General features: G+C 48.8%; 1 protein-coding gene across 1 annotated transcript in view; it reads left to right on the forward strand.

Moving 5' to 3' along the window:
* Nucleotides 1-12,249, forward strand: part of rxfp1 (relaxin family peptide receptor 1) — a 42,509-nt gene that overhangs the window by 11,811 nt on the left and 18,449 nt on the right. Inside the window, exons 4-11 of the mRNA XM_030369068.1 lie at nucleotides 2,250-2,355; nucleotides 3,463-3,534; nucleotides 3,725-3,796; nucleotides 4,780-4,851; nucleotides 5,036-5,107; nucleotides 9,796-9,864; nucleotides 10,172-10,243; nucleotides 11,049-11,120. Coding sequence (XP_030224928.1) covers nucleotides 2,250-2,355; nucleotides 3,463-3,534; nucleotides 3,725-3,796; nucleotides 4,780-4,851; nucleotides 5,036-5,107; nucleotides 9,796-9,864; nucleotides 10,172-10,243; nucleotides 11,049-11,120 — 607 coding nt within the window. The remainder of the gene's footprint in view (nucleotides 1-2,249; nucleotides 2,356-3,462; nucleotides 3,535-3,724; nucleotides 3,797-4,779; nucleotides 4,852-5,035; nucleotides 5,108-9,795; nucleotides 9,865-10,171; nucleotides 10,244-11,048; nucleotides 11,121-12,249) is intronic.

The raw sequence follows: 12,249 nt of genomic DNA on the forward strand, positions 1-12,249 counted from the left end.
CATTAACTTATTAACACTCAGAATACCCCACCATAATAAATAAATGTATAGCCACAGGAATACCAAATCAGCCTGGTAGTGAGAACCGGGGATGGGCCATGAGTGAGTGTGGGCCTGATCCTCAGAGGATCATATTGAGGGCACTAGGTCTCCAGAGACGTCTAAAGTGTTTATTATCCCACTCCAACCAATTATTGGTTTACTTTTTCTAATCGGCCCGACCAATGTAAACCCCTTCATTTACAGTTGAGATAAAAATACAATTATATTCAAAAATATTATTATGTTTGGTGCAAATTAGGTCAAAGTGCAGAGGGCAAAGGTCAGAGGGGCCCAACGATGTGAGGCAGCCCGTCTTGGGGTTGGTTTGTTGGTGAGCTGCCTCTTTCCAATCCAAAGCAGAGTGGATGATGAGCCGGACGGCTTCAGGAATGACGGACATTTCCTGTTGCTTGTGTCGTTCGAGGAAATGCCCCCTCCTGATTTGAAGGGAGAAAGCTTCCGTTCTAAAGGAGACTCATTTCAAGCGTCATTAAACAACCAAAAGCGAAGAACAGAATAGAAGTAGCAGGGAGACGAGAGGACAAAGCGCCCCGCTACAGGGTCTCAGCAACGTCCTCCACTCAGCCCCCCGCTATAGGGAGGGGTAGGGTCTCAGCAACGTCCTCCACAAAGCCACCAAGGATCAGGATGCCGCCGTTAAAGCAACAGGGAGTGAGTTCATCACCGGAAAGTGTGAGTGAGTTCAGGCAGGAGAGAGTGAATGAGTCCGGGCAGGAAAGAGTGAGTGGCTGATATTCTGACCAGAAGAGAAGAGCTGCTCTAACAATATGACTGTTTCAGACAAAATCTGCTGAGTGGATGAGGGAGTTATCAAGTGGCGCTTATGATCCTTTACAAACAAAGCCAGAGATTTCATTCCATACCCTGTGGCGCTTGAGACCAAACCAACCTTGCTCAGTTAGCCGTCTCCATCAGGTCCTTCCAAGAGACTGAAGAGCCGCTGAGCTTGTGATCAGCCTGGGAAGATGTCAGCAGCTCCATGGGACACCATGGAGCTGTTTGCCATGAACAGACTGGGAGGGATTTCCACCAAAGGAACTCCGGCCACGACAGGGACGAAGGCAGACTGGTAACACTGGTACGAAATAAGAACGTTTCGGGAGGGAAACTGCAGATCCAGCAGATGTTCTGCACTGCGTTGGCCGAGCTGGAAATATGAACATGAAATGTTTGTTTTCTTGAGATCCAGGAGATTATAGAACCAGCAGGTCCAGGCCTTTGACAAGACCTTGAGTCAACATGGGGTGATTATCTCTACTGAGGAGCCTGGCTCAGCAGGGGATATGTCCTGAGGAGATGTTATGTGAACATGGGCTGATGTTCTCTACTAGGGTGCGTGGCTCAGCAGGGGAGATGTGAGGTGTACATTGGATGATTTTCTCCACTGAGAAGCCTGGCTCAGCATGGGAGATGTAATTTGAACATGGGGTGAGCAGGGGGGATGTCCTGAGCAGGTGTTCTGCGTTAAGAGCAGAGTTTGGAGGGGTTCATTGAAGATGGCTGAATTTAACGATCCGAATGGGTCATGGACCTCGCACTACGGGTGGAAGGAACACAGGAGCTGAACATCTCTAATGATGATATTGATCATGTGGAAGAGGTGTAGGACCCTCTAGACGTTTGTTGACCTAATCTATTCTTCATTGAGCCTGTGTGTGTGAGAGCTGGACTAAAACACAACAGCACGCAGCAGACCAGTGGGAGGTGGTCCGGAGCACGTCTGATCTTTAATGAACGAGCCCACACATCCCCCCGGACCCCCTTCATGACGGCTCTGTTCTCCAGGACACACAGTGTTTACCTGTGTGTGAGTGTGTGTGTTTGTGTGTGTGTGTGTGTGTGTGTGTGTGTGTGTGTGTGTGTGTGTGTGTGTGTGTGTGTGTGTGTGTGTGTGTGTGTGTGTGTGTGTGTGTGTGTGTGTGTGTGTGTGTGTGTGTTGTGTGGACTGCGTGTGTGTGTGTGTGTGTGTTTATACTGAGGGTACCGTCGTTGCTGTGTGTTTGTGTGTGTTTACTCCTCTGTCCCCTCCCCTCCCCTTCTCCCCTCTACTCTCCTCCTCTTCCTCTCCTCCATCTTTACACCTACAGGAGTCTGTTGTCTGTATTCTGTTTCCCTAACTACTTTCTCTTATTCCTCCTCTAACTCCTCCACCTCCTCCATGTGCTCCTCTCCCTCCGGCTCCTCAGTGCTAGGAGGAGTCCCAGAGTCATGTCAGTGTCGGGGCCTGGAGGTGGACTGTGATGGGGGCGGACTGCAGAGCGTTCCCTCCGTCGCTGTCAACGTCACCATGATGTGAGTGGGAACCGTAGACAATCAAATACAATGGAACACACAATGGAATACTCCTGCTCCTCCTCCTCCTCCTCCTCCTTCTCCCCCTCCTCCATCACCTCCTTCACTCCTCCTCCTACTCCTCCACCTCCTCCTTCACTCCTCCACCTTCTTCCCCTCCTCCTCCTCCTACTCCTCCACCTCCTCCCCCTCCTCCTCCTCCTCCTCCTCCACCTCCTCCTCCTCCCCCTCCTCCTCCTCCTCCTCCACCTCCTCCCCCTCCTCCTCCCCCTCCTCCTCCTCCTCCTCCTCCTCCTCCTCCTCCTCCTCCCTGCAATGTGTTCTCAGTTTTGTTCTGCCTCCTCCCATCCGTTTGTTATCAGCAGCCTCCAGCTGCCTGCGCTCCTCTGAACTCCTCTCAGCCACTTCCAGCGGTTCCGTCCACATTATCACATTATCGGCCTCAGTCTTTGTTCTACAAATTTCTTCCTACACGCCCCGTACAGCCGTGCTATTGGGTTGAGGTTCAGCGTTAGGCAGAACAAGGTAGAGGCAGAGGAGCTCTGGGGGTACACGGCGTTACACTTTCTTTCACTCTATATGAGTTTTGACCAATCAGGATGCTGGAGGCGGGGCTCTGGAGGCGGGGCTCTGGCGGCGGGGTTCTGGAGGCGGAGCTCTGGAGGCGGGGCTCTGGCGGCGGGGCTCTTGAGGGGGGGTTCTGGATGCAGGGCTCTGGAGGCGGGGCTCTGGAGGCGGGGCTTCGTAGGCGGGGCTCTGGAGGCGGGGTTCTGGATGCAGGGCTCTGGAGGCGGGGCTTCGTAGGCGGGGCTCTGGAGGCGGGGCTTCGTAGGCGGGGCTCTGGAAGCAATCACAAAGTCTGGTCGCACTAGTACAGTTTATAAAGGGGCTATAAAGGTTTCCTCCACTAAAATATCTTCTTAAAGAAACACTTAACATGAATTAGCATATAATAGCTTTGCAGAATGTAGCTTAGCATAACATAGCACATAAAGTGTCTTTGAGTGTCTAGAAAAGTGCTACATAAATTCAATCCATTATTATTGTTATGGCGCAGCATAGCCTAGCTCCCCTCGTAATGTGATGGTGCTCTGTGTCTTCCCGCAGGTCTCTCCAGAGGAACCAGTTGGGGAATCTGAACGGACGCGTCTTCTATCAGTACCAGAGCCTCCACCGGCTGTGAGTCTGGAGGAGTCTGGCGTCTCCAACAATACTAGCTATAGGTCCACAGACTGAGTCACAGTGTGTCACCTTCCTCTTTCCTCTCGTCTCCTCTCCTATTCTCTCCTCCATCTTGACACATAGAGGAGTACACTCAGTCTATCACTTAGACAGACTGACGGACAGAGCTCTTGGTTTCTCCCTGCAGGTATCTGCAGCACAACGGTATAGCAGCGGTCGACCCCGATGCGTTCAGAGGACTCTACAACCTGACACGGCTGTGAGTGGAAGAGCCCGGATCAATACCCTGATATGTTTCAATACGTCCTTGTGCTGATCCTGTCTGCTGCACCACGCTGCTAAACTCTTGACTGGTTCTTCTTCAGAATGAAAACATAATGCATACAGTCCTGTGGGAAGTAGCGCCTGGCCATGAATGTAATAACGAGTGTTTCCATACGAGCTGTAGACCCTCACTGCCCTAAGGGGCTCCAGCCCACAAACATCAGCCCCTTCAGACACCAGTTCATCAACGTGTGCCTGTGTAGCGTGATGGTCTGAATGCAGATCTGCTCGGAAGAGTTTAAATGTGTTGCTCTCCTCTCTACTCTGTCCTTTTCCTTCTCATCTCTCCTTTCTTCTCTCTCCTCTCTCCTTTTTCCTCTCTCCTCTCTCCTCTCTCCTCTCTCCTTCTCCGCTCTCCTCTAACCTCTCTCCTCTCTCCTTCTCTCTCCTCTCTCCTCTCTCCTTCTCCTCTGTCCTCTCCTCTCTCCTCTGTCCTCTCTCCTCTGTCCTCTCTCCTCTCTCCTTCTCCTCACTCCTCTCTCCTATCTCCTCTCTTCTCACTCCTCTTTCCTCTCTCCTCTCTCCTTCTCTCCTACCTCCTTCTCTCTCCTCTCTCCTCTGTCCTCTGTCCTCTTTCCTTCTCCTCTCTCCCCTCACCTTCTCCTCTCTCCCTCTCCTCACTCCTCTCTCCTCACTCCTCTCTCCTCTCTCCTCTCTCCTCTCTCCCCTCACCTTCTCCTCTCTCCCTCTCCTCACTCCTCTCTCCTCTCTCCTCTCTCCTCTCTCCTCTCTCCTCTCTCCTATCTCCTCTCTCCTCTCTTCCCTCACCTTCTCCTCTCTCCCTCTCCTCACTCCTCTCTCTTCACTCCTCTCTCCACTCTCCTCTCTCCTCTCTCCTCTCTCCCCTCACCTTCTCCTCTCTCCCTCTCCTCACTCCTCTCTCCTCTCTCCTTCTCCTCTCTCCTCTCTGGACTCCAGGTACCTCAGCTTCAACCAGATCGCCGTTCTGCTCCCCAGGGTCTTCCAGGATCTGCACAGGCTGGAGTGGTTGTACGTTCCCCGTAATGAAGCCGCGCACCGATGTTAATACAGGGTTTGGTATTCTGAGCAGTAGAGCACGTGGCCCCCGCCTGCGGGGCTAACAGGGAGGCCTTGGGGTGGCTGGACCCAGGTGGGGTGGCTGTTGGCGTTTGGATTGAATCGTGTTAACAAGGAAATGTTTCTGTTTCTGCAGAATCCTGGAGAATAACAAGATCCAACAGATCTCCTCCCTCACCTTCACCGGACTGAACTCCCTGGTCCTGCTGTGAGCTCCTCTTCATTCATCTGTCTCCTCACCTCCTCATCTCCTCACCTCCTCATATCCTCATCGCCTCATGTCTTCTTGTCTTCGTGTCTTTATATCTTTGTTCATCTCTTCACTCATTCATCCCATAAGTATGAACTCCCCTGACTACCCTGTCTGACTCAGTGTGTCTAGGGTGTTGCTGCTGTCAGTACCCTCCTCTGTTTGCGTTGTGAATGGAACCTCTGGGAAACATCTGCTGGAGCATTGTTCAATTCAATTCAATTCAATTTTATTTGTATAGCCCTTAATCACTATTACAGTCTCAAAGGGCTTAACAGGCCAAATATTTGTGACACCCCCCTTTACCCATGCCCCCACACGGGCAAGAAAAAACTCCCTTGAATCAGCAAGGAAGAAATCTTGAGAAGAAACGCAGTGTAGGGGATCCCTTCTTCCAGGGATGGTCAGGAGTGCAATGGGTGCCACAATTGACATACAGGTAAATACATGCACATCATATTAAAATGGTGATGGGGTTCTGGCCGGTTATCCATGAGGAGAGTCCCGGCATCCAGTCCAGTACCCGCAACACGCTAGAACAGACAGAATAGTGAATTAGAACGGAAAAGTACATAGTGGGAATGTATAATGTAATAAGAAAAGCACAAGCAAACAGAGTAGTCTTCACTTCGCATCTGTCATTTTCACACTCGAAATGCAAGATTATAGAGGTGCGTTTTGAGCTTTCCTTTGAATAGCTCCACAGAGTCAGCTTCCCTGATCACTGATGGCAGCCTATTCCATAGGAAGGGGGCTCGATAGGCAAACGCTCTCTGTCCAGCCGATTTCTTTTTAACCTTCGGCAATGAAAGAAGGCCCGCTCCCGAAGACCGGAGGGACCGAGAAGGACTATAAGGAATAATCAGGTCCTTCAGGTAGGATGGAGATAATCCATGCAAGGCGTTATAGGTTAGCAATAGCACCTTAAAGTCTGATCTGAAAGTTATTGGTAGCCAGTGTAAAGAGGCGAGAATAGGTGTAATATGATCAAACTTTCTCGTTCTGGTCAGCAGTCTAGCTGCCGCATTGTGTACCAGCTGTAGACTTTTTGTGGTAGAGTTCGGTAATCCCGAGAACAGTGCATTGCAATAGTCCAGTCTTGACGAAACAAATGCATGAATCAGTGTCTCTGCATCCACTGCAGATAACATTGGTCTGATTCTTGCAATGTTTCTCAGATGGAAAAAGGCAATTCTAGTTATACTTCTTATATGTTGGTCAAAGCATAATTGAGGGTCAAACAGGACACCAAGATTTTGAACGGACGCACTCTGTGGGATGGCGAAGCCATCCAACCACAGGAGACATCCTCAAACTCTTCCCGGTCCCGCTTCGAGCCGATAACTATCAGCTCTGTCTTCCCAGTATTAAGCTGTAGGAAGTTTTGTGCCATCCAGCCCTTCACAGCAGCCAGACAGGACTCAACCCTTTGAATCTGGGCCGAGTCCCCGGAATCTACAGGAATGTAGAGCTGGGTGTCATCCGCATAGCAATGGAAACTAATTCTGAAGCTGCGGATAACGTCGCCCAGGGGAAGCATGTAAATTGCAAAAAGTAATGGACCAAGAACCGACCCTTGTGGTACGCCAAAGCGCAATTTACAGTGCTTTGATTCTGCACCCTCATGATGCACAAATTGGGTTCTATCTGTGAGGTACGATTCAAGCCAACCAAGAGCCGTACCCCCGAAACCAACAAAGTGTTCAAGACGGTAAAGAAGAGTGCCGTGGTCGATCGTATCAAACGCAGCGCTCAGATCCAATAGCACAAGCATTGTGCTTGTATTTTTATCCAAAGCTAAAATGATGTCATTTACAACTCTTGTTATAGCAGTTTCAGTTGAGTGGAAATTCCTGAACCCCGACTGGAAAGGTTCAAAGAGATTGTTCCTCGTCAGATAGTCAACGATTTGCTTTGCTACAATCCTTTCCTGTACCTTGGACAGGAAGGGCAGATTCGATATAGGCCGATAGTTCCTGACTAATTCAGGATCTAGGCCAGGCGTTTTGAGTAGCGGGTTTAACACCGCAGCCTTGAAATTGGAGGGAACAATTCCTGTTGAAAATGAAAGATTCATAAGCGAGAGGATTGCAGGCCCCATCGTTGGAAGAAGTTCCTTAAGAACCCTGGAAGGGAGAGGATCCAACAAACAGGTTGTTGGCTTTGATGCCTTTATCACCCTCTCAAGTTCCACCAAAGAAATTGCCTTAAACTCCAAGAGAGTTGCGTCAGAGTTCACCATCCTACTTGGCAGGACCCCATCCTGCCCCACAGGATGTGTAGGATTAGCCGCACGGCAAGCATCAATTTCCTCTCTAATTGATTGAATCTTATTCTCAAAGAAATCCATGAATTCACCTGCCACGATCGATGAGCCTATGGTCTGAGTTTGTTTCTGAGTGAGACTCCTCACCGTGTCAAAAATAAACTTAGGATTGTTTCTATTCAAATTGATGATACTGGAAAAGTAGGCATTCCTGGCAATAGTCAGCGCACCCTTATAGGTGAGCAGACTGTTATGCTATGCAAGATGAAAGACCTCAAGTTTAGTCGAGCGCCATTTGCGTTCCAGGATCCTGCAGTTTCGCTTCAAAATGCGCGTTTCTGCATTAAACCAGGGGGCTGGTTTTTTCAATGTTCGTTTTTAGTTACGTTCGGAGCAACTGAATCAATGGCAACAGACAAGGCAATGTTGAGGTCATCAGTAAGGCACTCCACAGAACCACTATAGTTACAGAGAGGTGCAAGTGAACCAGATAACTTATCTGCCATAGCTGTAATGGTTGCAGGTGTGATGCGGCGACAGCTGAAAGTAGCTCGCTGATCGTCGCAGGGGCAGGATACCACCACCTGGAAAGTAAGCAAAAAGTGGTCTGATAAAGCTGAGGTGTAGGTAGAGACCACTAGCTGTGAAATGTCTACACCGCGGGTCAGAACGAGATCCAGCGTGTTTCCACCGATGTGGGTTGGGTGTTGGACGAGTTGTTTGAAGCCAAGCGTATCTGTAATGGACAGAAAAGCCCTTGCAAGGGCATCAGACAGGTTATTCACATGAATGTTGAAATCCCCAATAAGCAAAATATTGTCTGATTATGTAGCCAGATCAGCTGCAAAGTCAGAAAACTCATCAACAAAAACTGAATACGGTCCTGGGGGACGGTATACTACAGCTAAAACGAAGGAGTCTGGAACTCGTTTCGCTTCTCGGGGAGCTGAGGTGCAGAGCGCTAGCACCTCAAAGGATCTGAAAATATATCTATTCTTTGGCATTAAATTAAGCTTAGAATTAGATATCAGGGCTACTCCACCACCTTTCTTAACTTCTCTAGATACTTGGGTGCTAACGTAATGGGGTGGAGTAGCTTCGTTTAGGGCTAGAAGCTCATCTGGTTTTAACCAGGTTTCACAAAGCCCCAGTATGTCGATCTTTTTATCAATAATTAGATCATGGACCAAGAGCGCCTTCGATGAAAGCAACCTTATGTTCATGAACCCTATTCTGAGTGCTTCCTTTTTATTATTTTCAGAGGGAGTCCGGTTAACACTCAGCTCTGAAGCGGTCAAGGGGATGCCGCGGTTTCGACATACTGATTGCGGCCCTCGCCTGCGGGTTTTACACCTCGAGACAGCGCGAGGCCGCACCACCGTACATATAGGTACAGCGTTATTTTCAGAGGGAGTCTGGTTAACACTCAGCTCTGAGGCGATCAATGGGATCGCGATAATTCGACATACTGGTCGCGGCCCTCGCCTGCGGGTTTTACACCTCGAGACAGTGCGAGGCCGCACCACCGTACATATACATACACTCAGCTCTGAAACAATTGGTGCAATAGATCCTGGTTCAGCTAACCCATCTGCTGTTCTAGACTCTGTTCTAGACTCTGCAACGTAGACTATCATGTTGCTAGCAGGTTTGCTAAACTCCTGCAGCCCAGCGTGCTGTGAGTGGATGAGTGACATAATTGTGGCGCCTAACCCAGTAGGGTGTAGGCCGTCTCTCATGAGCACACCAGGGCGACCCCACAGGGAGGGCCAGTTATCTATGAAACCAAAGCCCTGCTCTGAACTATATCGTGCCAGCCAGCGATTTAGAGACAATAATCTACTATAACGCTCATCATTACCCTTATCGGGCTGAGGGCCAGAGAGAATTAATCGATGCCGACACATCTTTCTGGCGAAGTCACAAAGCCTAGCTATGTTGCTTTTTGCGACCTCAGTTTGTCTTGTCCTAGCATCGTTGGTGCTGACATGAACTACAATGTTGTCGAAACTAGTGTCGGTGTTTGGTGCATCTAATCTAACTCCGTATGAGGTCTGACCGCATGTCAGCACCCTAAGTTTAGCTTCAATGTCGGGAGCCCTGGCCCCAGGTAGGCAAATAACTTTCGCTGGTGTGTTGTTTTGGTGGCGATCAGCTTTCACTGCATTGTTCTGAAAGTTTAAAGGCAGAAGTCGGTTCTGGAAGAATCCACCTAGGGTTTATCATGTCTTATAATCATTCATATGTATTAGATTATATGTATTATGTATATGTATGCATTAGTATGTATGATGTATTATCTATCAATATGTATTAGATCACATTTATTATGTATTAGCATGTATTAGTATGTATTATAGCTTGTGTTTCTGGACCCCAGTGTTCTGCTGAACAACTCTCTGACCCGACTGGAGAACGTCTGCAAAGAAATGCCTCGACTCAACTGGCTGTAAGTTACAAATACATATCTACTCATGATATGTGATGTAGTGATGGTGTGTGTGTGTGTGTGTGTGTGTGTGTGTGTGTGTGTGTGTGTGTGTGTGTGTGTGTGTGTGTGTGTGTGTGTGTGTGTGTGTGTGTGTGTGTTTGTGTGCTTGTGTGCTTGTGTGCGTGCGTGTGTGTGTATGTGTGTGTGGCCAGAATAAGAAACAAGCTCCATATATAAATCGATAGGTTTGTATTAAAATGCTAAACAGCTCTATTCTGCACACATGTCCAACCTCCGTTTCTTGTCTGTTGTTCTGTTAATGAAGAGACCTGGAGGGAAATGAGATCCAGACTATTGGAAACACCTCCTTCTCCTCCTGCAGCCGGCTGACCGTCCTGTAAGTACAGAGAAAACCAACCCAGAGACAGGTCATTAAGGAGCAGGTAGGGGTTAGACAGTACAGACAGGTCATTAAGGAGCAGGTTGGGGTTAGACAGTACAGAGACAGGTCATTAAGGAGCAGGTAGGGGTTAGACAGTACAGAGACAGGTCATTAAGGAGCAGGTAGGGGTTAGACAGTACAGACAGGTCATTAGGGACCAGGTAGGGTTTAGACAGTACAGACAGGTCATTAAGGAGCAGGTAGGGGTTAGACAGTATAGAGACAGGTCATTAAGGAGCAGGTAGGGGTTAGACAGTACAGACAGATCATTAAGGAGCAGGTAGGGGTTGGACAGTATAGAGACAGGTCATTGAGGAGCAGGTAGGGGTTAGACAGTACAGAGACAGGTCATTAAGGAGCAGGTAGGGGTTAGACAGTAAAGAGACAGGTCATAAAGGAGCCGGAAGGGGTTAGACAGTACAGACAGGTCATTAAGGACCAGGTAGGGGTTGGACAGTATCGAGACAGGTCATTAAGGAGCAGGTAGGGGTTAGAAATGTATAGAGACAGGTCGTTAAGGAGCAGGTAGGGGTTAGACAAGACAGAGACAGGTCATTAAGGAGCAGGTATGGGTTGGACAGTATAGAGACAGTTCGTTAAGGAGCAGGTAGGGGTTAGACAGTACAGACAGGTCATTAAGGAGCAGGTAGGGGTTAGACAGTACAGAGACAGGACTTTAAGTAGGGGTTAGACAGTACAGAGACAGGACTTTAATTAGGGGTTAGACAGTGATCTCTGCCTGTGTTCTGTTGTTCTCCAGGGTTCTCCAGAGGAACAGGATCAGTGTGATCCAGGACCAGGCCTTCTCCGTGCTCCGCCTGCTAGGAGAGCTGTGAGTCGTCCTCACTCACAGAGCAGCTGAACTGGGACTCACTCAGACCTGGAGATCCTCCAGGGCCCCCCCCTCCACCCCCTCCCCCCCTCCCCCCCCCCCCCCCCCCCCCACTGAGGACTGGGCCCTGGAGGAATACGGCAGTACTTTGAACCGACAAATCGTTCTGTTCCTTTGAGTTTCTGTTTGATTTGTTTAAAGAGGTGTCTGAAGGTAAGAGATCACATCAGGGACTGAGACTAGGGGTCAGAGGAGGCCGGGGAGAAGGGAGGACTTCGGATCTCTGACTCAGGACAAGTTAGCCTTGGTGTTCTTTATCATTGAAGACAGTTTTCAACACATTTCATTCAGTCTTTCTAGTTTCAGTGTTCGCTCGTGCTAGGCTAGCGCACGGCAACGGGCAATACTAGCCTGCTAATTAAACAGTCTTACCCACTCCACAGTACACCCGAGGCAAATCAATGATGTAGCCAGACTATAGATGCAAATGTCTGTGTTGATAGAATAATGTTAGAAATAAAACTAACCTTGCATCGCATGAATCATCGCATTTTGAGGGACTAATTTCTCAGCAGCAGCGAAATTTAACATAGGTATCAGTCCGCCGCTGCCGTAGCCTATTACCAGGAATATAACACTGCTGCTGAGACACAAAAAGCAATGCAATGCAAGGTAGGTTTTATTTCTAACATTATTGTATCAACACAGACATTTACATCGACCGTCTGCCGTCATAGTTGATTTGCCTCGGGTGTACTGTGGAGTGGGTAAGACTGTTTTATTAGCATACTAGTATTGCCCGTTGCCGTGCGCTAGCCTAGCACAAGCAAACTCTGCAACTAGAAGGACTGATTGAAATGTGTTGAAAACTGTCTCCAATGATAAAGAACACCAAGACTAACTTGGGGATCAGTAAGGAAAATTCTGAATTCCCCCTTTAACTGAGAGGGCTGCTGACCTCTGACCTCTAGTGTGAGGGGTTCTGACCTCTAATGTGAGGGGTGCTGACCTCTGACCTCTAGTGTGAGGGGAGCTGACCTCTAAGCGTCTTAGAGTACCATATTAAGCGCTATATACATTTAATTTATTATTATTATTATTAATGTGAGGGGCACTGACCTCTAATGTG

The sequence above is a fragment of the Gadus morhua genome, chromosome 10 (genome assembly GCF_902167405.1).
Source record: "Gadus morhua chromosome 10, gadMor3.0, whole genome shotgun sequence".
NCBI lineage: Eukaryota > Metazoa > Chordata > Actinopteri > Gadiformes > Gadidae > Gadus > Gadus morhua.